Source organism: Drosophila guanche, unplaced genomic scaffold (assembly GCF_900245975.1).
Source record: "Drosophila guanche unplaced genomic scaffold, DGUA_6, whole genome shotgun sequence".
In the NCBI taxonomy this organism is placed as follows: domain Eukaryota; kingdom Metazoa; phylum Arthropoda; class Insecta; order Diptera; family Drosophilidae; genus Drosophila; species Drosophila guanche.
In genome coordinates this window covers 15,608,727-15,634,888 of record NW_022995743.1, presented here as the reverse complement: position 1 = coordinate 15,634,888, position 26,162 = coordinate 15,608,727, and the positions used below count along the sequence as shown (strand labels likewise).

Sequence of the window (26,162 nt, the reverse complement as noted above, 5' to 3'; positions counted from 1 at the left end):
AGTGTAGGTAGGTGATTCCTGAGCTGATTGCTTTCGCATTTTTGATGAGACTGCGTTCCCGCTAGAGATATGGATATCACACTCAAACTATGCCAAGGGGAACGGCAGCCAGATCCCCCCAGAGTGCGTCCATTCGCTCGTATTGGATAGACCCGTGTGTGAGGGTGTAAAAGTAAAGCAAGTTTGTGGCAATTTCATTATGGAAATGTTTGTGAGATGGTTTGTGGATTTATGCATAATTATAAAGTGTTTTAAGCTGTAATCATACTGAAAATATTAGTAGTAAAAAAAAGGTGAATGTAACGATCCTTTGTGCAGTGTTAGCTTCAGTATTCCCCTGATATTTCTGCATGCAACTTACAATTATGAGGCCTGCACTTCCCTGCCAAAGCCTAAGCCAATGACGTTACGCATACGCCATATAATCCTCAAAATGAACGACAACGCTCCCAGTGGTAAGTGAGATGGCAGCAAGTACAACAAGTGCCAAAGTATTCCAAGCTACCTTTGCTATTCATTACGCTCCCATCGCCTTCGTCGTCGCGGTCTTCCTGCACACAAAGGCGTCGCCGGGTCTACGCCCAACCACACTTGGTGCCACACCCACACCCACACCCACGCCCACGCCCGCGACACTTTCGCGCGCCTTTGTCAATCGGCAGCTGACAGACAGGCGGCGGCGTCTCCTCTTGGCGCTGAAAGCTGCTTTATATGCACACGGCGTATTCATCAAAGTGGTTTTTATATTACGTGATATTTTTCTGGTGCCTTTTTCGCATCTTTTCTTCATTTTTTACTCTCGCCAAACAAGAAGATTTGCCTGACATTATTTTATACTTTTTCCTCTGTATATACCCAGCTTTTTTGTATATTTTATTTTGCGCAAACTTTTTTGTTTTCGTGGGTGTGGCTGGGCCAATGAATTCATAAATATTCAAAACACATTGAAAATTCCTTCTTTCAGCGCGGCGTAATTAGGTTTTAATCATCATCAGTGGATCCCCCATAGCTAATGAGCTTCGCTTTATGGGAGCCCGGGAGCCCGACAATCATGCAAATAAAATTGCGCCAAGACCAAGGAGGCCGATCAATTGTGACAAATTGGTGGGGTGTGCCCGAATGTAATCGTAAGCCTGACAAGAAAGCTGAAACTGCCACTTGGAGATTGGGTAATAAAATGTTCTGCAGCTGAATTCCTCGCAGCATCCACCAGCCATTTCATGTACTCTTCGCCAAAGCTTATCATCCGCATCGTGTGTCAGCAGCCGCCAGAGGTTGGTTGCACACTCGCATCTGTTCTGGAACCGAATGGAGTTCCGTTCTGCAATGTATCAATCTTCATATTGACTTTCATTTCGGTAGCAGCTTTGAGGTCGTCGCATCCAACCCAAGCGCTGACACCTGCAGTGGCATTTTTGATCCTGGGGACATCGGAGCCGCCGCCCTGCGGTTCTTTGATTGAAATTTGAGATTGCAATTGCTCCGACGGTGACTGCCGTATGTGCCTCATAGGGTTGCTCCTCTGGCTGCACCTCAGGCTGTGCGGCTATTTGCATCTCGACGGCGGAAATTTGACTTCACCACGAGATAGGACCAGACGATTTAATGCCCCCCAAAACGCTCGATTCGTGTGGTTGGCAGGCAGCCTTCCGCAATCGCTTTCGATGGAACATAGTGTGGTCTGCCCCGAGGGCAGCCCTCTGCTGTAAGGTGTCAAAAAGGCTTGGGGTCAACAAGAAATTAGTTTCTGATTGGAACATCAACATAACGTGAGGCTGAGTCCCGCTAGTACCCGGCGAAAACCAAAACGAATGGGAGAGACCACGCCATAAACTGCATCCAAATGGATTGAGATGTCGCACATCAATAACTTTATGCCATGTGGATTATTCCCCCCACAGTCTGTAATATGTGGCAGTCTGCCAGACTCTGGCCACCCATGGCCAGCCCGTGCTCTGCCGCTGCTCTGTTCATTATCCCCGTGCCATGCACTTTGTAAATTAATAACTCACGCAAGTAAATTAATTTAAAATCATATTTATAGCATTTTAGTTAATTAAATGCGCAAAAATGTGCTCCTCCCGCCTCCTCCCTTATCCATATAGTTTTTCCCTCATCGTTTTGTTGGCTAGGTGAAAGTGTCAACTGCACGAGTGTGTGGTTACTCCTTATGTGCTTCTTGTTGTTGCCATTGCTGTTGTGTCTGTGGCACACACACGCACACACACACACACACATAGAGACACTTCGCAGTGGCAGCCGCCTGCTTGCCGCGACATTTATGAACTTTATGAAGTCTGCTCCATAAATCATCTCTCCCATGCTAGCATTTTGCTTAGGCGAATTTAATGAAAAAATGGATATGACATGGCCCCAAACGAAGCGTTCTCGAAGCACGAATGCTCTATACAAGCAGAATATTAATACTGACATGGGGAAAAGGCAAGTGACAAATGGATTGGAAGACAACTTAAAGCAAGAACCCATGCAAATAATTATTATAAATGATCACCTACCGATGTGTACATTGGTTCGGGTTGCTCCACATTAATTGTGCAGTGTATTGGCACAGGCAAAGCGAAAGATGAAATCATGCGGTCTGCAGAGTGCTTCCAAAGGTGGAACAGGGATTTGGCCCTGAGTGGTAGGTAGGTAGATAGGTGGATAGGTGGCTGAGAGTGTGGGGTGTTGCAGCATGTGTGCCACATTGCCACATGGCGCATTGCCGTATCCACGACGACTGTTTGTTTATAGCCGCTGGTGTGTTTTGCCTTTTCGGCTATTTATATTATTTTTTGAGATTTTTCTCGCTGGTTGCCGGCAAGTTGGTTTATTATTTTGCGCTTATTTCTAATTTTTCGCCCATCAACCTGGTTCTCTCTCTCTCTCTTATTTATTCCTGCTGAGATTTATGCCCAATATCAGTGCTGCAAGTTAATGTGGCGCGTTATGGCGCCACAAAGTTACAGTTTCGTTTCGGCCCGGAGATTATGCAAAGTTATGCGTACCCTCCCGCCACACCACGGCCACGCCAATAAACTGCAGAGAGAGTAGCCGGCACATGCATATAAAACAATTTGCCTACAAAGGAGCCAACACCGCTCGAGCGCTGCCTCATTTCGGAGCCAGCAATTTAAAATTGTTTATAAAACAGGGCCCATATACACATGAGCATAAAACTTGCATGAAAAGATGCTGGGAGTGAGGCTGATGCGAGGCTGGGAGTGGTGGCCACAATAGCTCCCAGAGGTCGGCATTAAATTCTGCTGCTGGCCTATATAAGCCCGGCCAGGGTTGGGCCCGGGCCCTAACTACACCATGGGGACAGCAATTGATGATAGTCTGAGGCCAAAGATATGTAGCCGAAGCCAAAGCCGCGCCGGAAGCGGCTACCGCTGCTGCTGAGGCTGAAACTGAGGCTAAAGCCAAAGCCAAAGCCAAAGCGAATGCTGCAGGATATAAAAGGACTTAGTCGCATGTTAACGCAACGCCTACGCAAATCCATAACAGCAACAGGAGCTAGACCTGGGCCAGGACAAGGAACAGGACCAGCACACGAAGGAGCAGGAGTAACAGCCACCCCCCAGGCAATGCACTGCATCTGCTGAATGGCCCGGGGAGGTCTGGTAATGCGGCTGATGCCTCCCCAAAGTCAGCATCCCGGACTACCATTATGAAGTCATAAACGCACATGCAGCCAGGCCCAAAATTGGAAGAGCCCGAAGGGGGATGAGCCACGGGCCTTAGCTCCATCTTCATCTCCATCTCCATCTTCCTGCGCCTGCGACTTGGACTTGGACACCCAGTTCTGGTTTTTTTAGCACATGTAAAAATGCTTGTTATCAAGAACGAAACGAAAACATAAAGAAGGGCAGGAGCAGCATAGAGCAGGGGCAAAAAAAATTAAACAACGAGAGATGTGGACAATATTCGGGCACAGCCCGGGGCTTAAACTGTTATTACCAGAAGGAGGAGGCGGGACACATCGTCGACCATTGGGAACAGTGGAAAGAGCGGGAAGTGGGTGCCGTCTGCTGTTTATGAGTTGTAAAGCCGTAGTCAGACAATAGCCAAGTCCTGCAACATACGAGAGCTAAGCCGGAGGCCATATTACGAGCCCGGTCTAGTTTTGTCATTTTTGAACAGAAAGATAAATTGGAGGGAAAGCCCAGCTTCGGTTGGATGTCAATGTTCTGTGGTGGCTTCTTATGCCTGGCTGCATTTTATAATTCATCCTCTGGTGTATGTTAGACATTGTGCCCCAGAACTCAGAGAAGTAAAGCGTGAGGAAAGGCAGTTGTTCACGTGAGTTGTGGATACTCAATTGGAACAAGTTTAGGCAAAGGAAATGGCAAAGGGCTGCCAGAAGTTTCATTTCAGTGATGAATTATCATTGCAGTGGGGCGAAATGTGCGCTCCAGTAATGTTAATTTAGGCTTTTACACGCAGTGTTTATTGATACGTTGGCTTGGACCATTTCCCATCTTCTAGCGACTTTTGCTCTAGCCTTCTAATGTGTCACATGCTGAAGCTATCGTGGACACAGTTTGCTTTGAAACGCGATTGTTCTGTACGCCCAGCCCTATTTGATTCGTTGATAAATGCCGTGGGGTGTTCAACTAATTGAATGGCTTGCTCTCCCCTCGGTTGTTGGCCATCTTTCGATCTCAAATTTCGCTGCCTTTGAGTATTACAAAAGAGCCACGCGTCAATTAGACTGAAGTGCATGTTAAAAATGTGTTTTAAAAGCCGTGCCAATATTATCTTACTCTGCACTCTGAATTGTATCGGGGAGCAGTCGTCGCGCCTAGGGTGGCAGCACGTGCCCAGGACTTTTTCGCTGGAGTTTAAAGCGAAACTTAAAGACGGAACTTTGGGACTGCCAACTACTCGCTCGAAAGGAGGCAAAGATTCGGTTCGTATTGGGCTTTGGCAGAACATTTCTGGCATACTTCACACAATCTACTGATGAAGTCAACTGGAAGACTCGCATTTCTTTGATGTTCCGAAAGCAATTGCAAACATACATACTCGAACATACGTACATACCCTGATACATCAAAATAACCCCGCAAAGCACAAAAACACACACACAAAGAGCAACGCAACGCACAGAAAGGATGCCGTTTGTATAGAGATGTCTTTGGCGCATTTCAAAGCCCACAGCTTCAAAGCATCACCCCCCAAAAATGACCTTTGTGTGCGGCAGAAGCTGTGGCCAGCCATGAAATGGGCCACTAAATAGTAATTTACTAAATTAGTTTGTTCTTCTAATTAACGGCATGCCGGAGCAAACCCAAGGCTGCGAATCAGAGCTCGTTCCATCCATTCGACCTCAGCCCCGCTGCTGCTGCTCCTGCTCCTGCTGTTGCGGGCCATTAAAAATTTCGTAATTACTCTAAAAGGATTTCAATTAGGGTTTTGCAATCGCATTAGACTAAATGAAACTACGCGCGCCCCATCATAGCATACAATAATAATAATATACAAATAATAATTGTCATAATAATGTTCATGATGTTAATGGAAATCATAAATGAAAAAAAACACACACACAATTTCATCTAAAGGCAATTACTAAATATTCAAAATAAGTAAGCTGACGCCCAGACTGACATCATAGTCGACTGTTTTCCAATGAAAGTATGCCACAGTGTGAGCGAACCAATTAATCATGATATATGCAATATGAGTGCATTGGAAAAGTAAATTAATTTTGTGCGGCTTTTAACGCCGATTGAAATATATGCATTTCAATTTCTCCAGTAATTACCATCTGAAACCTGACCAAAAATGGTCTAATAAATATCGTTGACTGATTAGGTATCCAATTTCTTGTTCAGAAAATATATTTACATATATGCAGTTACATTTGTATACACAAAACTATTACTAAGCAATATTGAAGCCAGAATCTCAAGAAAAACTTTGAATAATTATTCAGCTGCATTTCCCCAGTCAAGCTGTTGCAGCTTTGCAATTTCAATGCGGTGTGTAAAATAGATAATTATATTGATCCCCAGCATCAGACCTTTGTATTAACAAATTCTAAGTAAGTGACTACAAAAATCTACCTATAAATATGGGATGCTCGGCCGGAGCGGTAGGCATTAGCAAAGTAAAGAACCTTCGAGAATGAGGACTACGCTGGCATTGACCCTGCTGCTCGGCTGCCTGACAGCGAACTTCGTGGTGAGTGGAACTTTGGGCAAAAGTCGGCGTTGAAGGCTACTGAGATTCTCTTCTTCAGAGGGCGACTGATGTGAATACCTCTGAGATTGCAAGGAAATGCGTGACCGATTTGGGAGTTACTGAGCAGGATTTATGGGACCTGAGGTCAGGCAAGGTGAAGCCTGCAGACGTGAAGGACAATGTGAAGTGTACCGCCAAGTGCGTGATGGTGGCAAGCGGATATATGGACGAGAGTGGAAGCCTTCTGACAGACAAGATCAAGAAACAATACGCCAACCATCCCCATAGACATGCGATTTACAAGGCCCTGGAGGTCTGTGGAGTCGTAAAAGGAGCCAATGCCTGCGACACCGCATTCAAGATCGTCTCCTGCGTCCAGACCAATGGCCGCTCATTCCAATAAGACAGTATCCCGACTGTTGGATGTGATACCCGCCCTTACCCCGAAGAATCGATACAAAGAAATTGCGGGTTTTCCCTTTAAAGGAGCAAAGGCGCAGGAACGAAATGTCATCAGAAATCAGATCGAGCCTTAGTCCTTAAGTTAATTGTACTTTTACTCTGCCAGCCTACCGCTATAGCATATAACAAGTAAACCTCCCATCTTAAATATAATCATAGTTAACGAAATATTTCCTAAGAGGATAAATAATAAATAATGTAAAAGCTACTCCAACTCGCTTGAAGATGTGAACACTTACTCAAAAACTTAAAGCGAATGATCGATGCGTCAATTCGTGCTGAATAATGTGAACAACAAACAGAATGCAAACAATCCCGCTGTACTTTACCGGCTCTGGATGGGGAGATAACTATTGTGAAGAGTCACTCGAGAGTGCTCTGCACTCGGAGTGATGGACCAGGATGCCGAATACCTGTTTACCCTATATTCAGGAATGGAGGTACTTTTCACACAATCGGTCAAGTGTGCCGCCAAGTGCTTTTAAATGGTGGGAAAAGATATGTTCAAGGTAGTCATAGTAATATGGTTGCGTGCGCTGTGGGGCGAGATACAGATTGAATATGAAATTCTGGAATAATCGAGTTATAATTCTCAGCATGTACCAGCAATACAGATGCAGGGCAGCCACACGAACTGGAAACCAGAGTGACCAATTAAAAAAGGAATTAACTACAGCAATCGACAGAGATATTATTGAGGAGCTCTAGGGCTGTAGCAGACTTTAATCATGGCTTGCATTTCATCTCATAAAAATAAAGATTTATGCATAGATATTATCATGAATAACTATTAGCACTTGTATGTAGTTTGTAGTTTTCTCTTACATTATAATCCATAACAGTATTACTAATATAGATTTGTGTAAAGCAATATTAGCTATTTTTCAAGAGCTAAAACGTAGAGCAGTGAAGCGGACAAATGGAAAGCTTTACAATTTGCATAAGGTGTTTAAAATAAATAATTAGATTGATCCCGCCAATCTGAACTTTGTGTTGACTCCGACCAATGACGAATTTGGAGAGTCACTCGAAGTGACAATAAAAATCTACCTATAAATATGGGATGCTCGGCCGGAGCGGTAGCCATTAGCAAAGTAAAGAACCTTCGAGAATGAGGACTACGCTGGCATTGACCCTGCTGCTCGGCTGCCTAACAGCGAACTTCGTGGTGAGTGGAACTCTGGCCGAAAGTGGAAGCATACGGTGACTGAGATTCTCTTCTTCAGAGGGCGACTGATGTGAATACCTCTGAGATTGCAAGGAAATGCGTGACCGATTTGGGGGTTACTGAGCAGGATATATGGGACCTTAGGTCAGGCAAGGTGAAGCCTGCAGACGTGAAGGAAAACGTGAAGTGTATCGCCAAGTGCGTGATGGTGGCAAGCGGATATATGGACGAGAGTGGAAGCCTTCTGACAGACAAGATCAAGAAACAATACGCCAACCATCCGCATAGACATGCGATTTACAAGGCCCTGGAGGTCTGTGGAGTCGTAAAAGGAGCCAATGCCTGCGACACCGCATTCAATATCGTCTCCTGCGTCCAGACCAATGGCCGCTCATTCCAATAAGACACGATCTCGATTATCACGGAAAGTAAAAAAAAATACCATAATTCAAACGCGTGGGCATAAAATACCGATAAAAGTTATAACCCGAAGAGTCAAAACAAGTGGGTGATATTCATAAACATACACAATTGTTAATTAACAAATTTTGTTTCTAAGAAGAGGAATAATAAAGTGCTTCAAATTACTACAGCTCACTGGAAGATGTGGTCACGTACACATTTTTGATGAATTATTGAACAACTTAAGCGATAGATTAAGTACGATCATGGAAATTAGAACTTGGCCCATTATCAATGGATCGATTCGTGTCGAATAATGTGAAACAAATTACTTGGCAAATTCCAATTTTCACGTGAAGTGCCTGCGCTTACTATAAAGCAAGGCAGGGAGCGATATTATCCAGAACTGAAAAACCAAACAAAATGAGAATCACGCTAGCATTGGCTCTGCTGCTGGGCAGCCTAACTGTACAGGGGAATGGATCGGAAGAGGATCTGCATCAAAAAAAATTCGAAAAGGATCTGCAAGCCTGCATGACTGAGAACGGGGTGCAGAAAGACGATTTTCTAGACCTTGTTCCCAACGAAAATTGGACTATATCAAATGTCAGAAAACCGGCCAAGTGTGCCGCCCACTGCTATTACGTGGCAAGCGAATTAAGCAATTCGAAGGGAAACATTGTGGACAAAGCTGCCATGAAGGCATTAAACAAGAACCGTTCTAACAAGGATGAACTCGATAAGGCTGTCGATGAATGTGCAAAGGATCGAAATTCAGATCCCTGCGACAATGCCTACCAGTTCTTTGACTGCATATTGCCTCATTTCAGGAATTCAACCGGATAACTCCAATAATTGCTAGTTGAAAGCAGACCAAAAATCATAAATCAGTTGATTTATATATTTTTAATTGATTACGAATTGTTATTGGTAGCTTTTCCTTCTTCTTAAAATAGAGATTTTAAGCTCGGTATTTGGTTTTCTCCAGACAAATGCATTTAATCAGCATTCAATCTCGCCATAAAGTTAGGTTTTGATTTTTAACGTACTAAGACCGTAATATTAAATAAGAATACATCGGGATAAACCAGTAAAATTGTTGGGATCGATGCAATAATTGTTGGATATTGCTATAAACAATAGGAGGAGCTTAAGCATTTGAGTTTTTAAGTGAAAAGTAAAATTAAAACACAAAAATGTGCTGAGGAATCTGGTTCAAACAAGCTGTAAGATGAGAAGAGCCATTGTTATAATTGTGAAAACTATTTTAAAAGAAGTATTTTAAAAGTAAATCAAGCTGGTTTTCATGAAGCTTAAAAATTTGTCAATTGGTAAATATTTCATATCAGTGGTGAGTTGAACGTTTCCAAAGTTATACCGCTTTTAAGTTTGAACAATTTGTAGGCGTCTGACTTACATACATATATACTTTATGGGGTCGAAAACCTTTCCTTCTGTGCGTTACGTACATCCAATTTCGACCACAAATACGTTATACCCTATTTACTCTTCGAGTACCGGGTATAATAATAATATATAATAATATATGTATACTAATCAATGTGTTTATGTTAATGGAAATAGAATAACCACATTCCAACCAATTTCATCAAAATGCAATTACTAAATATTAATTAATCTGTTCGCACAGACTGACACTGCAGCTCCCTTTTACAATTTAAATATGCTGAACCAATTAATTAGGTTAGTTTAAAAAATGCATTAGAATTAATGTTACGTGGCGTTGAAATATATGCAAAAAATTAAAATTTAATATTAATCCGATAACTCCCATAATTGCCAGCCGAACCCAGGCCAAAAATGAAATGAAATAACATTTCATCTAATACAAATTATAGATTTATGCATAGATATAGGCATGAACAACAATTAAAATTTGTATGTAGATTGTAGATTTCTCTTCCATTACAATCCATTAAAGTATTACTAATGCAGAGATCTGTAAAGCAAAAGATATTTTTTAATAATTACTCTACAGCTACGGCACACGGTGTTTAAAGTAGATAATTAGACTGATCCCTAGATTCAGAACTTTGTATTGACTCCGTGCAATTGAAAATTCGGAGAGTCACGCGAAGTGGCAATAAAAATCTACCTATAAAAATGGGATGCACGGCCGGAGTGGTAGCCATTAGCAAAGTAAAGAACCTACGAGAATGAGGACTACGCTGGCACTGACCCTGCTGCTCGGCTGCCTAACAGCGAACTTCGTGGTGGGAGGAACTTTAGCAAAAGTATAAGTTGGAGGCTACTGAAATTATTTTTCTCCAGAGAGCAATTGATGACAAGAATACCGCTGCGATTGTGAAGAAATGCTTGACCGATTTTGGCGTTACTGAGCAGGACATTATGGACCTTAAGGAAGACAAGGTGAAGCCTGAAGACGTGAAGGACAACATAAAGTGTACCGCTCAGTGCTTGATGGTGGCAGGCGGATATATGGACGCGAATGGAAACCTGCTCACAGACAAGATCAAGGAGCAATACGCCAACCATCCCAAAAAGGATACGATTTACAAGGTCGTGGAGGTGTGTGGAGGTGAAAAGGGAGTCAATGCCTGCGACACCGCTTACCAGATCGTCTCCTGCGCAAAGACCAATGGCCACGCATTCCAATAAGACACGTTCTCGATTATCAAGGATAGCCAAGACGAATCCCAGAAGAATTGAAGAAAACTTGTCGATATTTATCATAAATTAACAACAATTTTGTTAAAAGACAAATAATAAATACATATCCATACATATTTACATATCTAACCCTAGGATCTGTCATCTAAATGGTGCCACCGATTAAAACAACTTAAGCATCCAAGATACGCTGATTTTTTCTCCCACAAAGCATTTTCTGTAGGAGTTCCCATTATAAAACAATATTATTGTGTTCCAAACGGCAACAAAACATTGAAATTGCTCAGTTGATGCTGATCAAGTGGAATGTGTGCACTTTAAGGGGTCGGAAACGTTACCTTCTGTGCGTTACGCACATTGCTCCTACCATAAATACAATATACCCTATTTACTCTTCGAGCACCAAGTAAAATTAATAAATACAAAAATATTAGCGGCACTCTAACAGATAATATGTCAGTTGGATTCCGGAAATGGGAGGCAGAGATTTGTGCTGGATAATGTGGAACTAAATGCTTGACAAATGGGACTGCAGATGAACTTGCCATCAAACAGAGTGACTAATTAATTAATAGAGCAATTACTTAGGAGCTCTGGGGTTGTTACAGACTTTAATATAATAATAATAAAATACTAAATAAAAATTGTCATTGTGATGCTTATGAAAATCGTGTATGGTGGCAAAACTGATGCCAGGCAATGCTTCCAAAATGTAATTACCAAACCCGTTTTCTAAATAATCTGGCCGTCCAGACTGACGCTTTTTTCCAATTAAAATTTCATCACAAATTCAGTAGAGGAAATGAAATAATTTTGTGTGGCAAATTCATGTATTTGATATAAAACCAAGCCAATGACTGAAACATTTACTTTAAGCTGATAACTGCAATAATTAGCAGCTTGGGTCTGACCAAAAGTCAAATGCCATAACTTGGTTTTCCGATTTCCCGGAATCTCTGGTCGCTTTTTTTGGCATAAAATATGCCGGGTAATATCTGCAAAATGGCAGCAATTTAATTACTTCGCCGCGCCTTGGAAAGAAAAGGCAGTGGAAAGAGCACTCATCAAATCATAGCCGCTGGCAACAATTTCAATCGAATTGTCGGGGCTCGGGACACTCTTTGCTTTTCCCCTCATCTGCTCCAGCTAAAGGTCCAGCTCCGGATCTTAGCCGCTGGCAGCTGCTGCCCATTGTTGGTTTTTGTTATCGAAGAGCAAACCAAGTTTTCATATAAATAGATGGCATATTTGGGGGCACTGTTATATGTATTGTTGTTTCGAGGAATTTTTAATTTCTTCATTGTGAAAATATTTATTGAAACCGAGAAACGCCAAGAGGCACAGCAGTTGACGGACTACGAGCCCGAAAAAAAGGGCAAAGAAAAACAGAAACCCCACCCGAAAATTGGGGAAACTTGTGGAAGATTGGAGCCCAGCATACAATTTGGAAGGAGGAGCAGAGTCGACTTTAAGTTGCAATGGAAGAGGCAGGACTCGACTTCGACTTCAACTCCAACTCCATTTCCTACTTACTCCATGCTTTTGGCATCTCCGGTAATAGCCACTGAAACCTGGGCAAACAAATTGAATGAAATCAACTCGTTAAAAAGTAAATAACTCTGATGAATGGCCTGAAATGCTCGTACACAAAAAGCAAACTGAACTTGCTCCAGGTGGTCCTGGGAGCCTGGGGTTGCCCAGGTGAGGCATTCCTTCTTCCTTCTCCTAGTCTTTCTGCCATTCAATTGAAAATGAAATACAAATAAAAAAGCAAACAGCGGCCCCCAAACGCATTGGCCACATACAAATGTTGGACTCGGCTCCAGGGTTGGCTTCTGTCGGCGTCTGGACAGTCCTGGGCTGGGCCGGGTCTGGCCAGGCCGAGGAAATGAGTAGACAGCCATTTCCCTGTCCCCGCAGCACGCCTGAGGTCAAGTCGGGCTGCTGCACAAAAAGGAAGGCTGCTGAAATGTAGAAAAAGCCAGCAAGGCAGGACGGCAGCGGCTTCAGCAAACGAAGTTTTCCCGGGAATAACTTTTTTTCCTTTTGCATTCATCGATGAACTTTCAATAACAGAACTTTACGCTGCCGCCCCGAGGCTTTTCCTTTTCAAGGATATGACATTGAATTGCTCTGGCTGAGAGCTCCAAGTGCAGAAAGCTAGGATTGGGTCCTGGGCCTGGGCCTGGGCCTGGGCCTGACTGTTACTTCTGACAGGGACAGAGGAGCGTTCGGGAAACGCAGCTGAGATTGAACTGCAACTCCCTTCGACTACCTTAACTACATGAAACTTATCTTATGTAGTCTTCCATAGTCATAAACTTAATTACAATTCCATAGATTTTGGCACACACACAATCGCTGTCAAACACGTAGCCTGGAAACAAGATTTTCGCTGCTATTGAGTGCACCTGCCGCCTGCAAAACAAACCGCAGTTTATGAAAACCAAAAGCCAAGTCACTGATGCCACCGCCAATGGCAAGAGCCAGGAAATATGTGTAAGCCATAGCCAAAGCACCAGCCATGGCAGCAGCCACTATAAGGAAATGCAACACCCCAAACCCGAACACCAACTCAATCCATGTCCCGGATCAGCATCAGACCAACACCAAGCCATGGCAAACTCCACTCCAAGCCCAAACAAAGTCAAAACCCATTCAACAACAGTTTCGCATAATTGTAAATTCAAGTGGAAATGAATGAATTTATGCTGAACTCGACAGAAAATACCAACAGCATGCAGCAGCGGCAGGTGAATGTTGCTCTGGCTGTTGTCCCAGGTAACAGCGAAGAAGGTAACGGGCGGGATGCTGCTGGCAATGACGATGATGATGATGGTGGCAATGCCAACGGGAGCGGTTACGGTTCCCGAATGATGCACAAACAATATGGTGCCCAGAGTCAGGGTCGGAGCTGCCACAGAATCACGTTGCTTGCATATTTTCATTCATTTCATTTCAACGTCAGAGTCTGCCGGGTACGGGGGACAATGCGAGTGGAGGAGTTATGGAATGCATAACGGGTTCGTTTTACTCCCTCCCCCGTGCCCCCCTGCCTCACTGCCTCTAACTGCTCCTATAACTGTGTATCTGTGAGAACTCCAAACAGCATTTGAATGGTGCAGGGTAAGTAAGGCCCTTCAAGTATTTACGCCTTTATTTATTTAACATTTCAATTGCATATTTTTCGCACAAAAGCGCGTGCCAAAGCGAAAGGATGAGCCAATGGCAGAGCAGCCTCAAAGGGTTGCATGTGGATGGCTTATGGACTCAAAGCATCCACAAATTGCTGGCAGTGCCTGCACGTGACCCCATGCCAAATGTCCACAGCCCCAAAAAGACATTGCAACCCGTTCAACAATGCAGCCAAACGACTTTCAAAGTTCAAACAGAAATGATGAAGGAATGCTACAAGCGATTACCACTTTATTTGGATAAAGATGGTTAGAAAACGTGGAAAAACCTTTAGCTAGTTCATAAAAATAAATCGATTCGGTTCTTTTTGTGTTTTTCTAACAAGAATTTCGTCGATGGAAGTGACAGATTGATGGGCATGCCAAACAACATATTCTTATGAAGAACACTTTCATTTTTCTTGTAGACAACGACATATCCCCCAAGCTACACCTCTTCGAGTCCATCATCATCGTCGCCATCATTGTTGGCAGCCCGAAAGTATGCAGCGCGGCAGTGGGATTCCCCTTGGACTGTTGTTCCCTGTCTGCCTGTCGATGACATCGATTGTTATTGTGCGGGCGGTCGGGCGGGTGGGGAGGCCAAACAATGGCAAACATGGGCCAAATACATTTGCCTACGGGAGATGTGTGCTTGTCACTGAGGAGTCTGAGATGCAGCAAAGATTGATGGTTGCCTCCTAAATGATACCTGATTGAGTGTGTGTGTGTGTGAGTGGCGAGTGTTTACCCAAAAAACCCATACCCTGGCCATAGACACACTCGTACATACCTCTTAAGTGTCATTTTGTGTTCTCGACACGCATTTTATGGAACTTTTTGATGCGCCACAGACAAAGTATGAGACTGGATCTCTGGACGAGCTGCTTTTGACACTGAGTGAGATAAATGGTGACAAGTTTGTAGGCCAATTTTCGAAGCAAAGCGACTAAGAGACCGAGGCGCCACACACGAACTAAGTCGAGGCTGCAATTCCCCAGCGCCAGTGTTCGCCGCCGCAGCTCGTTTGCGCCACGATCGGCAGCAATTAGCTCCTTGGGGCGCTCAAACTGGGATGAGCGACCTTCAACGGGTAGCCCATTTCACAGTTGACTGGAGCTTAAGCTGATAACTGTTTTTGTTGCCTCTGCGTTGCGTTCTTGACTTTGGCTTGAAGCGAATGTCGTAATTTGTGCGCCATCAATGGGGGAATTACTTGGCGAATTACATGCTTCAAATCGAGCGGCGGTCGGCGCTCTCCAGCTGCCGATGGAGCTGCGAGATGAGTGAGTCTTGAGCCAGGTGCTGCTGCAGCCACTGAGAGCATTTTTGCATAAGTAGTGCAAATGCTAGGCATTTGGCTTTGCGTTGAGGAGCATCATAGCTGGCTGCACCGCCCCGCCAATCGCAGTAACTGACTCAATTATCGATAAATGCCGCAGTTGGCCTTGCAGCCACTCAACGCTTGTTAGAGAAGCTATTCAAAAGTGTTGATTAGATGCCTTTATCCATTCGCCATGATCATTCTATTCCGCATTCCTTGGTTCTAGCAAATTGTAAGATTTCGGAACAGGCCTTACTTATGTATATAACTCACCCCTGAGCGGGCAGGAAAACTTCAAGTCACGTTGCCAAGCGGCTTCCCTAACCTCAAGTAATCCAGCTGCTGGGCAGAAGCCAGTTGTTGGCCCTCATGCCCAGTTTTAGCCACAATTTATGCCACACAGTTCTGCGAGCAGGACACGCAAGCCATCCCTGACTGCCTGCCTGCCACTCGCCTGCTGCGAACCCCTTTGGCGCACTGGAATAACCAGGAAGAAAAGAACCTGAAGTGGAAAACTGCATTCATCTCGGGTCGGAATACTCGCTACAAACAAACAGACGTTGGCGTGCCCCACGGGACTCGGAATGGTAAATAGAATGGAATTCAAAGTGGGGCATGGAACGGGCAGGGGCATTGGCAGGGGCAGGGGCACGCTATAGGGACAGGGATACTTGGCGAACACTTTGCACCACGACTACTTTTTACTTTTCTTTAACATTATTTTGCACTTTTCAATTAAAAAAGTGTGCACCCCACGCAGGGCAGCCGCCACACGGCAAAGGGCAAAAGTAACCCCAAAAGCCGGGAAAAAAATATGAAAACCCACGCGGTGGAGTGGACAGGAGGAGAAGGAGAAAGGGAATGAGCAAAAGGGATGGGTGCGCCGGGGAGCTGCCATAATTATAATTTCTTAATGCAAATAAAAGCTCGCTGTGCTGATTTTTCCCAACCTGTGTAGAATGAACCACAATTTAAGCAGTGTGGAGTGTTACTTGGTCGCCTCGCCTCGCCTCGTCTCGTCTCGTTTCTTCTCTACACATTGAGTGGGGCTTAAGGACTTTTAAGGATTACACGCAACGCTCAGAGCATCTTGAGATGTGTAAATTCTTTAAGATAAAGTCTACTAAATGTATTTGTAAATTTCAAAGAAACTTTTGCAGTGTAAAGATGTTGCCTGCTTAACTGTAAAGTGCCCACTGTTGTTCCGGCGCATTGGTAAGGAATACGCGAAAAATGGTTCAAAAATGGCAATCTGCTACGGCTCTTGTTCCTGTTCAGCTTTCGTTGCTGTTGACCATTGTGGCCATTGCTGAGCCAACAAGCATTCATAGTTCATGAGTGAAATGAAAAGCTGTAGCACCACACACCGCCACCACTTCCTTTCATGCTTGGGAATGCCATTCATACATACATATTTAAGGGCTTGGCTTTTCAGCGCTATGCGCAATGAGCTTACATGGCGTATAATTAATATTAAATGTAATACTTATAAATTAAATAAAATTCTGACGCTGTAGCCTGGCGCTGGAGCTCTCGTGCCTTAGTGGCTGCTTTTCCAGCCGCACGATTGATGACTTTGGCCGTCAAGCTTATTGCCAGCGACACGTTCAAGCAGCACTCCCATATATGTACATATGTACAAATGTATGTATGTACATATATGTATATGTATCCCATGTACTATGCGGCGCATATACCTACCAGGCTTTCGAGTATACGCTTCCCCTTAGTTATAAATGTATGTTTTACCAAGTTTGACTTGAACCCAAGCACGACTGCCACTTGCGCCACTTCCGCTGTGCGGAAAAATGCTTTTGATTTGATTTTCACCAAATGTCAACTTGACGTCGAGTCGGAGACGGGCGATGGTGGCGGTCGTAGAAATTGTCGCCGCCTTTGTTGCGCCAATTCTACAGCATGATTTATTGTTTTCATGAAATTGCGTGTAAACAATTTAGTGGCTGGTTTGGCGCCCAACATCCAAGACGCTCCACTCCACCACATGCCTTCATCCATGACCGTCTTTAAGTTTATTAAGAAACTTTTCAAACACTTGATTTAAGGTTAAATGTGTTGATATTTCATGCCTGTAACGAGACACACAGACAGACACTCGCAGAAAAATAATTATGAGATTTAATTTGAGCAAAACGATTTCTGCTATGATTTCTACTTGGCCTCCTGCTATGTTACCCCATATACAGTGTTCAGCTAATGAGCTTTTCTACCAGCTGCTGAATAAAAAGGTTCAACTACTTACCTGCGGGGCCGACGCGTGCATGCCGAGCTTTTCAGAAGCCGCCGAAAGAAAGAGAGAGCTTTGGAACAGATCACGGCTGCTGCTTAGCTGAGCTTCGTGCTCCGTTAGCTATAGCGCGATCTAAGTGCAGGCACGAATAAAGCGAGGCGGGATAGAGCGGGATGGACGAATGCATTGGCCGTATCTGCAGAGCTTCGCGGAAGTGACCAAAAAAAACCGAGCGTTGGAGCAGGTAGAGCAGAAAGAAGAGGGGATAGACGACAGAATAACCGTTGTCTTGCGTTAGCATATGTATCTACAGTGAGTAGTGCAAATAGCGAACAGTGGTGACAATTAACGTTAGGCTTTAAGTGAATAGAATTAAACATTCAAAATAATAAATATACAAATAAATACGGGTATAAACCACCAAACTTACAGCACTGTTTAAACTATGAATGTCTACCACAAAGATAGTCGCCGCAATGCCAATAAAGCTGCCATAACAATAAGTAAAGCGAGCTAATATCCGTTTACTGTGGTGTGTCCTCAGGGGAAGCACTGCAAACTGCAAACTGCAAATGTATCGTAAGAGGAGACTCTTCCCGATACAATGTACAGTGTCGTATGAAACAAATGCATAAGTAAATACCAGAAACGAGTGACTTTCAATATCCTTACAGGCTTATTGCCCACAGCGAATTTCACGCCATGCCAACAGATAGACAGATGAGATGGAGCAGAAGAGAGAGAGAGAGAGAGAGGGCACAAATGGGAATGCGAATGCATTTACACATTTGCAAACACAAATACGAGCACAAACAGAAACTGAACAGAACAGACAGTTGCAAACATGAACCAAACAAATATGCGTATGTACCCTGCCCTCCTCACTGCCGGCGGCAGTCGAGTCATGGCGCAGAGAGCATCTGAAGCATTTTCATGTCGTTTCGGTGGCTGGAACTAGGATTGTACCACCCAGCCAAGCCAGCCAGCCAAGCCAGCCAGCCAGCCAGCCAGCCATGTCTGAGTACGTTTCCTGCAACGCATTTACGTTTATTGCATTTGTAAATTATTCACACTAGGATATTAAATGCAAATTGTGAAATAGACGGCAATCGAGCGTGCGAGATAACCTCACAGATACAATACAGCCATGCATCTATTGAGGAATTACTCTACTGAACTCCTGCATTCCGGGTCCTTCAATTCGATTCTTTCCATGACTTTTGACACATGAGAAAACGACTTGCAAATGCGAGTCCGGGAAACGTTGATCCAACAAACTCAGCTCGTAATAAGCTGAGAACAAATTAAAAATTCCTTTTATTAGATACAGACACCCCCCAACTTGTTATAGATATGTAAGGAGACAAACTGCCCCTAACATGAGCTGAAAAGTTGTCCATACGATTCAACACATGTAACTTGGCTAAACGCATTTGACATCGGTGTTCTGGGCAAAGTTTTTTCGTTGCCAAAGGTTGGTAGGTGCCTGAGAGCGTAACATTTGAATCAAGTTAAAAGTTTAGAACAACATTGGCAGGTGTGGGGGTAAAAAGAACAGTCCAAATGGAAGGACCTGCTAGGCCACATCGTCTATGCAGAACCACGGCACCTGTCTGACAATTACTTGACAATTATTTGCACATCGAGTGCAGATGGCAGAAAAAGGGTCTCCTCCATCCAGAGCGTATAAAAGCAAAAAGTGTGCCGCTCGTCAATTCAGTCTAGTCACAATGCTCAGAGTTAAGGATCTTCTGCTGTCGCACGACATCTTCGACAATATTATCTTTCATCTGCATCTGCGTTGCTTTCGCTTATATGGCTATGTGTCGGCCAAGGATCAGTGCAGACCCTGGCTGTCGCTGGCGCGCTGCATCTTTTTCACGGCCTGCATCTGGCTGACCTGTGTCCTGATGCTGGCACGCGTCTTTCAAGGCTACGAGAGTCTCATCGATGGCGCCATAACCTGCGCCACGACCGTCCAGTACCTTGCCGTGTCCATTTCCACCCTAAACGCCATCGTGCAGAGGAAACGTGAGTGATGTAATCCTTTTTGGAGCATTTTTTTGCAATTTATATTTTCCTCAGGAGTTATCTCTTTGTTGCGTGAGATTAATGTGGATATGCAACAGCTGATGATCTCGGCGGATATTGGTGAATGGGATTTGTTATTGTCTACCCAGAAATACACTCGAAAAATCACTTTAATTCTGTGGGTTCCATCGATGGTGGCGGGGCTTCTGGCCTGGACGGACTGCATCTATCGGACACTCTTCATGCCGGAGACAGTTTTTAACATGCCCGCCGTGAGAGCTGGGAAGGAGCAGCCCATACTTCTTTTTAAGCTGTATCCCTTTGGCGAGCTCTGCGACAACTTTGTGATCGGCTATCTGAGCCCCTGGTATGCCCTATGTTTGGGTATCACAACTATTCCACTGTGGCATACCTTCATCACGTGCCTCATGAAGTACATGCATCTCAAGCTGATTATACTCAAAAAGAAGGCAGCGGAAATGAATGTTAGTACTGTACTGGCCTGCACCTGTCCCTGTCAGCTATTTTTGCATTCTCAATTGCAGATCACGCGCCTCAATGCATTCTTAGACCCGGATCGCCTGACACCCGCTCAGCTGAACCGCTGGCAAATAGAACTAATCAAAACGTTTGTCAAGGATCATCTGAAGATCCGTAGATTTGTGCACGAGCTGGAGCAGCTCATTCGCGTGCCTGTCATGGCCGACTTCATCATTTTCTCCGTTCTCATATGCTTTCTATTTTTTGCCTTGAGTGTGGGTGTAAGTATGGATAAGTGTTGTGGATGCTCCAACTAGCATTCATTACTTTGTATGGTCTTGCAGTCTCCTAGCAAAATCGACAACATTTTCATGTTCATTTATATATTTGTCATGGCTTCAATTTTGTGGATATATCATTGGCATGCTACGCTTATTTCTGAATGCGTAAGTTACGCTTTAAGGCAGTTAAGAAAACTCACTCTCGCCCACTGATTAGAATTATTTACTCCAGCACGAGGAATTGTCCTTTGCCTATTACTCAGCACCCTGGCATGCATACGATCAAACTATGAAACGAACAATTCTCCTTATGATTGTACACGCCCAGAGGCCAATGAAAATGCGAGCCGTGATGGTCCAACTGAGTGTTGAGACCTTCATAGACGTAAGTCACCGTATTGGTCTTTAGTGTGCTAATATTTACATTATGTGTCTCTCTTTTCAAGATTGTACGTGGAGCCTACACCTATTTTAATATTCTGAGCCAGCTTTATTAGACCAAATGCGATTCTCACGGACCTGGACATTCTGGACACACTGTATTTATATTTTAATCCTACATAAATACCTATATATCCGCACTGTTACCTATTGGTATTGTTAAATGACACATAAATAAATATTTCAAGCTTGAATTGATCGATCGCGTGCAGTTTATTTTATTTCTCAGCGGCTTTCAGTCTCTTGGCTAAAGGAAATTGCCGTAAATAAACAAAAACGAAACAAATAAAAATGTATTTAATTTTTAATTTGAAAGCTTAATATTTCCTTGACGTTATGCTGTATCTGCACAGGATTGGTATCTTCTTTATAGCTGCATTTATCGCTCGGTTCTCCGATTCTAAGGCGCCCAATTAGCTCCTCCATTCAGTTTGTATGAAAGCGGACAGTGTGCGAATTTTCAATTCAGTTCAGTCATAATGTTCAAATACAAGGAGCTGCTACTGTCTCGACGGATATTCGAGAATCCCATCCTTCATCTGCATCTGCGTTGCTTTCGCTTATACGACTATGTGGCTATGTCCAAGGATCAGTCCAGGCCCTGGCTATCGCTGGCACGCTGCATCTTCTTCACGGGCTCCGTTTGGTTGAGCTGTGTTCTGATGCTGACACGCGTCTTTCATGGCTATGGCCACGGCCGTGCTCTACTTTTCCATGTCAGTTATTACCCTGAATGCACTCGTCCAGAGAAAGCGTGAGTGACAAGGCTGTGAAAGTGAAATGTGAAAGGGAAGTTCTGATGCAATTTTGGAGGACGTCATGGGCATGTTACGTTTGATCGATGAGGGGATGCAGAAGCTGATGAACGAGGCGGATGATCAGGAGTTGGAACTTTTGCTTTCCAATGAGAAATACATTTGGGCAGTGACTTGGAGTCTATGGCTGCTAGTGCCTGCAATAATCGCATTATTTGAAGTCATATTCTGCAAAGTTCTAGCAATCGCACTCTGTGCGGATACACAGTCCTTTCTGCTTGGTGTCTATTCTTATGGTGAAGTGACTGACAACTTTGTGCCTCAAGCGGGCATCAAAGATCGAGTTGAGCGCTGTACACCTTCACCTTCAGTCCCTGTCCTTTCACGATGCGCCATTGCAGATCCTACGAATCAATCCATTCTTAGATTGGATCTCAAAGTTGGCTCTATTTACCACTTATTGGCATGCATCGTTAATTGATGAAAGGTGAAAATCATCTCTGATTCTGACTCTGGCATAACTCTGCTCACCGCCAACCCAGGCAGCCTTTAGTTTTCAATATTTTTGATATTTCTATAACTCCCTTTGCAGATTGTACGATGGGCCTACAGCTACGTCAACATACTGCCTGGGTTGTGTTAGATCACTAAGCAAACAACACCAAACACCCATAAAGGCGTCCAATTGACGCTGCATGTGGCTGCATAAAATTTCAGTGAGCCTTCGGATTGCGCAAATTGATGTCAGTTGATGATAAAACTTAAAATAAAACTCAATATAAATAAATATAAATTTAAACGTTTAATTTGTACGTTCAATTAACTAAGAATGTTTTCATATATTATTTATTATGTATTAAATATTGTTTTGCATTGTACTACTTTTGCAGCAGCAAAGTGGATTTAATTTCTGTACTTGAATCCCTTCCGATTGCAGACATTAATCCTTTGCATTGTGTCTAATCAAATGCCGTTGCGGTTGTCAACTCCTTTGGCATACACATGACAGAAAACAAGCCATGGTAATTCACACACAAAAAACCAACTCAAGGCAGACAGGAAGCGGCACACTGACAGGAATACTGTCAGGAGCTGAGGCTATGCTAAACCATTTTACAGCGCATGTATTCAGTGCAAGGCAAAGGCGACATCATTTATCACTTTTAGAAAACGTCGCACTGTCAGTCGCACTGAATGTGTTTTGTTATATTGTCTTATTCAATGGATATAAACGATTTTTGCTATACCACCCACGCACTCTGCACTCCGGCTACCCGCCTGCCACGTCCACTCCCCAGCCACGGCTTCTAATTGTCTTGGGGGCTCTAGATGCCAGAAATTTATGCGTCTGGCAGGGCAAACGGTCAGATACGTGAATCCACCACCGGCACGGCACACTTCCCTCCCCCCTACAAAAACAAACTAGCCACACAAACCGAATTGTTGTCCCCAAGGGTATATTTTTTAATATTATTAAGAGTATAGACACAAAATAAAACAGTGGAAACACTCGGAGCGCAACAAAAAAACACGCATTTTGCTGCGGTTGCTGCCTGTCTTGTGGGTTGCTGCATTCCTTGGGATTACATAAAGTGCCTAAATGGCTGATAAAGGCGCGCGACGGGCCTCGAACCAAATACTAATGAGTATTAATGGCAAGGTTACTGCCAGAAAACTCAAACAGAAGGGGTGACAGATAGTTGTGTGAAACAGCGTGAAAAGGGTTGTTTCTCACCCCGTTGATAGGAAACCCTTATAGATCATTGCTCTATCTACATATGTAGTATGTAAGGGCTGACTGGACTCTTCACTCGATCATAATCTTTCGCCAGGGTGCATAGAAAATTGTCTAAAACTCTTTTGAAATCATTTGAGGCATCCGCAGATCGTATATCGAAAATTTGGTTGACAACTCAAAGCTATTCGTGTACCATGAGAGATATTTTTAAACCACAATCCGAAATAGAAGCTCGTTGAAAATAGCAAAACCGCACAGGGCCATGGCCTGGCGAATTTGCTAGCATCTGTTGCCCGGTATTTTTAGCAATATTGGCAAATTTTTTATGGTTTTCGGTTTGCGCTCACGTTTGTTGTTGTTGATTATTTACGACATTACATACATAATGCAAGCGTAATGGATGGCGAATGTTCATTAAGCACAATGAATGTCGTGCACTCAGTGCCAGCCAGCCCAACCCTGGCAGAACCCTTCAGGGAATGCGTTGTACGGCATGGCATGTTAAGTGTGCAAGGAGCCAGCCAGCCAGCCACCCTCTTGGGTCTTGCAGTTTTGCGAAAAAATTAAAATTTGCCGCACACATGTAATGAATATTTACAATCCATTTCTGCTCAAGCGACACAAAAGGAAATGAATTCAAAGGGAAAGTGATTCCCGGAACGGAGGGGGCTACAATATTTCTTTCTTTCCCTTTAAGGAAATGAACTCCTCAAGGGGTAGGTCCTGCTGGCCTGCTGGCCTGGTGAAGCCACAAAATTCTCGTATATTTCGATTATGTGTAGACGTTTTTGTAAAATATAAATTGACTTCTTGTAAGTGGTGAAGGGCACAAAGGTTTGGTGCGGTGGTGTGCTAACATAATCCAATCAAAGCTGAATCAAATATTTTAATATTAATATTAAAGATATTTTTTGAGAATATTGCAATTCCTAACATGAGCTGTGGCTTCAAAGAAAGTTGTTGCTTCCTTATAAAAAAAAGTATTTCCAAAATACTTTTATATGTATGTTTATTAAAGGGTTTGCCTTTATTCTTCAAAGCCCAAATATTGCCAATCTGGCTGTACGAAAAACAAAGGCCAGCAAATGCACCACTGGATCTCTCCTTTTTTAGCTACTTAAGTGGTTAGCCGTTAAACATTTATGGCATAGTAAACGCGACACACGCTCCGCTTTAGCTTGGGCCAGCTGTTTTGGGGGGATGGGGGACTCTGCCCCCATCAAAGGATGGTTATTAAAATTAATTAACGCACGGCGATTTGTTGCCCGGCGCCATTAAGCGAAATGAAGTTGTAGTTAAAATTTGAATGAATTTAATTAATCATAAGCAATGGACGCAATGGACGCAACGGACCCTCTCGCCCATCTGCTGCTTGGGCCTGGCCAAAAGAACAAACAGCAGCAGAGGCCACAAACGGACTGCAGTTGTCACCCAGCGAGTGGGATGGGTGGGCAGGGAGTCGGGGCAGTCACGGGCCCGCCCTGGCCATAATACATATTTAAATGCAACTGATTAATCATGAATAAAGTTGTTGTGTGTTCACAGTTGTTGTTGCTGCTGTTTTGCTCCGGTCACGTGACTGAAAACAATTTGACTTCAAACACATTAACAGTTACGGTCGGGCCAGAACAGCACAGCACAGGGGAAGAGCCAAATACGGGCCCTGCACGCAGAGGGTTTGTCTACTTAACTTGGCTAAACTAAAACTTTTCATGCATTGCCGTTGACAGTGCAATAAACATGCCAAAACAAATGCAACAAAGCGTCAACTGACCCCACGCCCATCCTGTATCGTTGCCAGTCCCACACCCTGCACCCCACATGCCATCTTTAGGATAGGATCGGCGCTTTAGCTTGGAAAAGATACACGTACCCAGTCAGATATGTAGTCGAAGGGGGCCAAAAGGAGTTCTCAAATAGTTGCCAGAATTATTTCCAAGAATTTGGAATAGAAACGCGACGAGACTCGACTGATTTATGAAGTTTTGCGCTGACATTGGAATTTCTACGAGTACAAAAGTTTATTTTGGCAGCAAAAATAAAGAAAAGAATTCCCCATGGCACCCCCAATATGGCACTTATTAAGTATTATTAATAAACCGTAAATTGCAAACCTTTTCCTATTAATTAACTCCTCTCAGTCGATCTGCCACCGGCCATTCCAGCCACTTTACATGCATATGCACTTCAGTCTTTATAGATAGGTTTCTGGCGGGCAATAGATCGTACCGCCCTTTTGTAATTTCATTTTTGCAAAAAAAAATACTACAAACTGTTTTTGCCTGGGTCCTTTTTTGGATGCGCTTTTAATTTAATTTTCGTAGGCCGCAGTGCACTTCAAACCGCTTACACAAGCACGAGAATATCGGGTTCCCAGCACCCAACCACCCACACACGCACATGCACATCCATGTATACACACCACACCACACACACTGCTGCTTCGGCTTACAAAAGCACAGTCGAGTGTAGTCGTCGAGGGCAAGCTGGAAAAGCGAGCACAGCACCACCACCCAAGCCACGGTGAGGCGCCCGCTTTCATGCGCTTCGTTTAGCAAAGTGGATGTTAAGTGTAATGCGATTTTTATGTAAATTTTGGCAAAAAAAAAAAAAAAGAAAGGCCCCGAAATACACAGACTGAATGGAGAGCCGAGCCAACAGTTTGATGATTTCGTTGCCACGGTCACGGCCAGCTTCCAGCCAGACAGCACAGCACAGCGCAACAAACAAATGACTGGATGATGGGCGGCGGTGTGGTCATTACAAGAACACACACCCACCACACTCCTCAGATACCATGCAGAGCCACCCACTC

The 26,162-nt window shown here is 43.9% G+C and overlaps 5 protein-coding genes across 5 annotated transcripts; all 5 read left to right on the top strand.

The window, feature by feature from the left end:
• The first annotated feature begins 6,095 nt into the window (after positions 1-6,095).
• On the top strand, positions 6,096-6,807 carry LOC117591809 (general odorant-binding protein 56h-like). Its single transcript, XM_034285119.1, has 2 exons — positions 6,096-6,192; positions 6,251-6,807. Exons 1-2 carry the CDS (start codon positions 6,136-6,138, stop codon positions 6,593-6,595), a joined length of 402 nt encoding a protein of 133 aa, XP_034141010.1. The 5' UTR covers positions 6,096-6,135; the 3' UTR covers positions 6,596-6,807.
• A 905-nt stretch (positions 6,808-7,712) lies between these two features.
• Positions 7,713-8,261, top strand: LOC117591808 (general odorant-binding protein 56h-like). The gene is made up of 2 exons (XM_034285118.1): positions 7,713-7,822; positions 7,881-8,261. Exons 1-2 carry the CDS (start codon positions 7,766-7,768, stop codon positions 8,223-8,225), a joined length of 402 nt encoding a protein of 133 aa, XP_034141009.1. The 5' UTR covers positions 7,713-7,765; the 3' UTR covers positions 8,226-8,261.
• Positions 8,262-8,612: 351 nt separating this feature from the next.
• On the top strand, positions 8,613-9,197 carry LOC117591806. Its single transcript, XM_034285116.1, has one exon. It carries the CDS (start codon positions 8,648-8,650, stop codon positions 9,068-9,070), a length of 423 nt encoding a protein of 140 aa, XP_034141007.1. The 5' UTR covers positions 8,613-8,647; the 3' UTR covers positions 9,071-9,197.
• Positions 9,198-10,234: 1,037 nt separating this feature from the next.
• On the top strand, positions 10,235-10,992 carry LOC117591807 (general odorant-binding protein 56h-like). Its single transcript, XM_034285117.1, has 2 exons — positions 10,235-10,458; positions 10,517-10,992. Exons 1-2 carry the CDS (start codon positions 10,402-10,404, stop codon positions 10,862-10,864), a joined length of 405 nt encoding a protein of 134 aa, XP_034141008.1. The 5' UTR covers positions 10,235-10,401; the 3' UTR covers positions 10,865-10,992.
• Positions 10,993-19,006: 8,014 nt separating this feature from the next.
• LOC117585253 (odorant receptor 56a) lies at positions 19,007-20,951 on the top strand. The gene is made up of 6 exons (XM_034274668.1): positions 19,007-19,652; positions 19,707-20,137; positions 20,198-20,413; positions 20,477-20,578; positions 20,646-20,798; positions 20,860-20,951. Exons 1-6 carry the CDS (start codon positions 19,274-19,276, stop codon positions 20,908-20,910), a joined length of 1,332 nt encoding a protein of 443 aa, XP_034130559.1. The 5' UTR covers positions 19,007-19,273; the 3' UTR covers positions 20,911-20,951.
• The last annotated feature ends 5,211 nt before the right edge of the window (positions 20,952-26,162 follow it).

Bases quoted from the DNA above. Each gene is read 5' to 3' on its own strand.
- LOC117591809 (XM_034285119.1), top strand. From the start codon at position 6,136: ATGAGGACTACGCTGGCATTGACCCTGCTGCTCGGCTGCCTGACAGCG. The intron at 6,193-6,250 runs GTGAGTGGAACT...TCTCTTCTTCAG, and splicing joins GCCTGACAGCGAACTTCGTG to AGGGCGACTGATGTGAATAC.
- LOC117591808 (XM_034285118.1), top strand. From the start codon at position 7,766: ATGAGGACTACGCTGGCATTGACCCTGCTGCTCGGCTGCCTAACAGCG. The intron at 7,823-7,880 runs GTGAGTGGAACT...TCTCTTCTTCAG, and splicing joins GCCTAACAGCGAACTTCGTG to AGGGCGACTGATGTGAATAC.
- LOC117591806 (XM_034285116.1), top strand. From the start codon at position 8,648: ATGAGAATCACGCTAGCATTGGCTCTGCTGCTGGGCAGCCTAACTGTA.
- LOC117591807 (XM_034285117.1), top strand. From the start codon at position 10,402: ATGAGGACTACGCTGGCACTGACCCTGCTGCTCGGCTGCCTAACAGCG. The intron at 10,459-10,516 runs GTGGGAGGAACT...ATTTTTCTCCAG, and splicing joins GCCTAACAGCGAACTTCGTG to AGAGCAATTGATGACAAGAA.
- LOC117585253 (XM_034274668.1), top strand. From the start codon at position 19,274: ATGGCAGAAAAAGGGTCTCCTCCATCCAGAGCGTATAAAAGCAAAAAG. The intron at 20,414-20,476 runs GTAAGTATGGAT...ATGGTCTTGCAG, and splicing joins TTTTTGCCTTGAGTGTGGGT to TCTCCTAGCAAAATCGACAA. The intron at 20,579-20,645 runs GTAAGTTACGCT...TATTTACTCCAG, and splicing joins CTACGCTTATTTCTGAATGC to CACGAGGAATTGTCCTTTGC.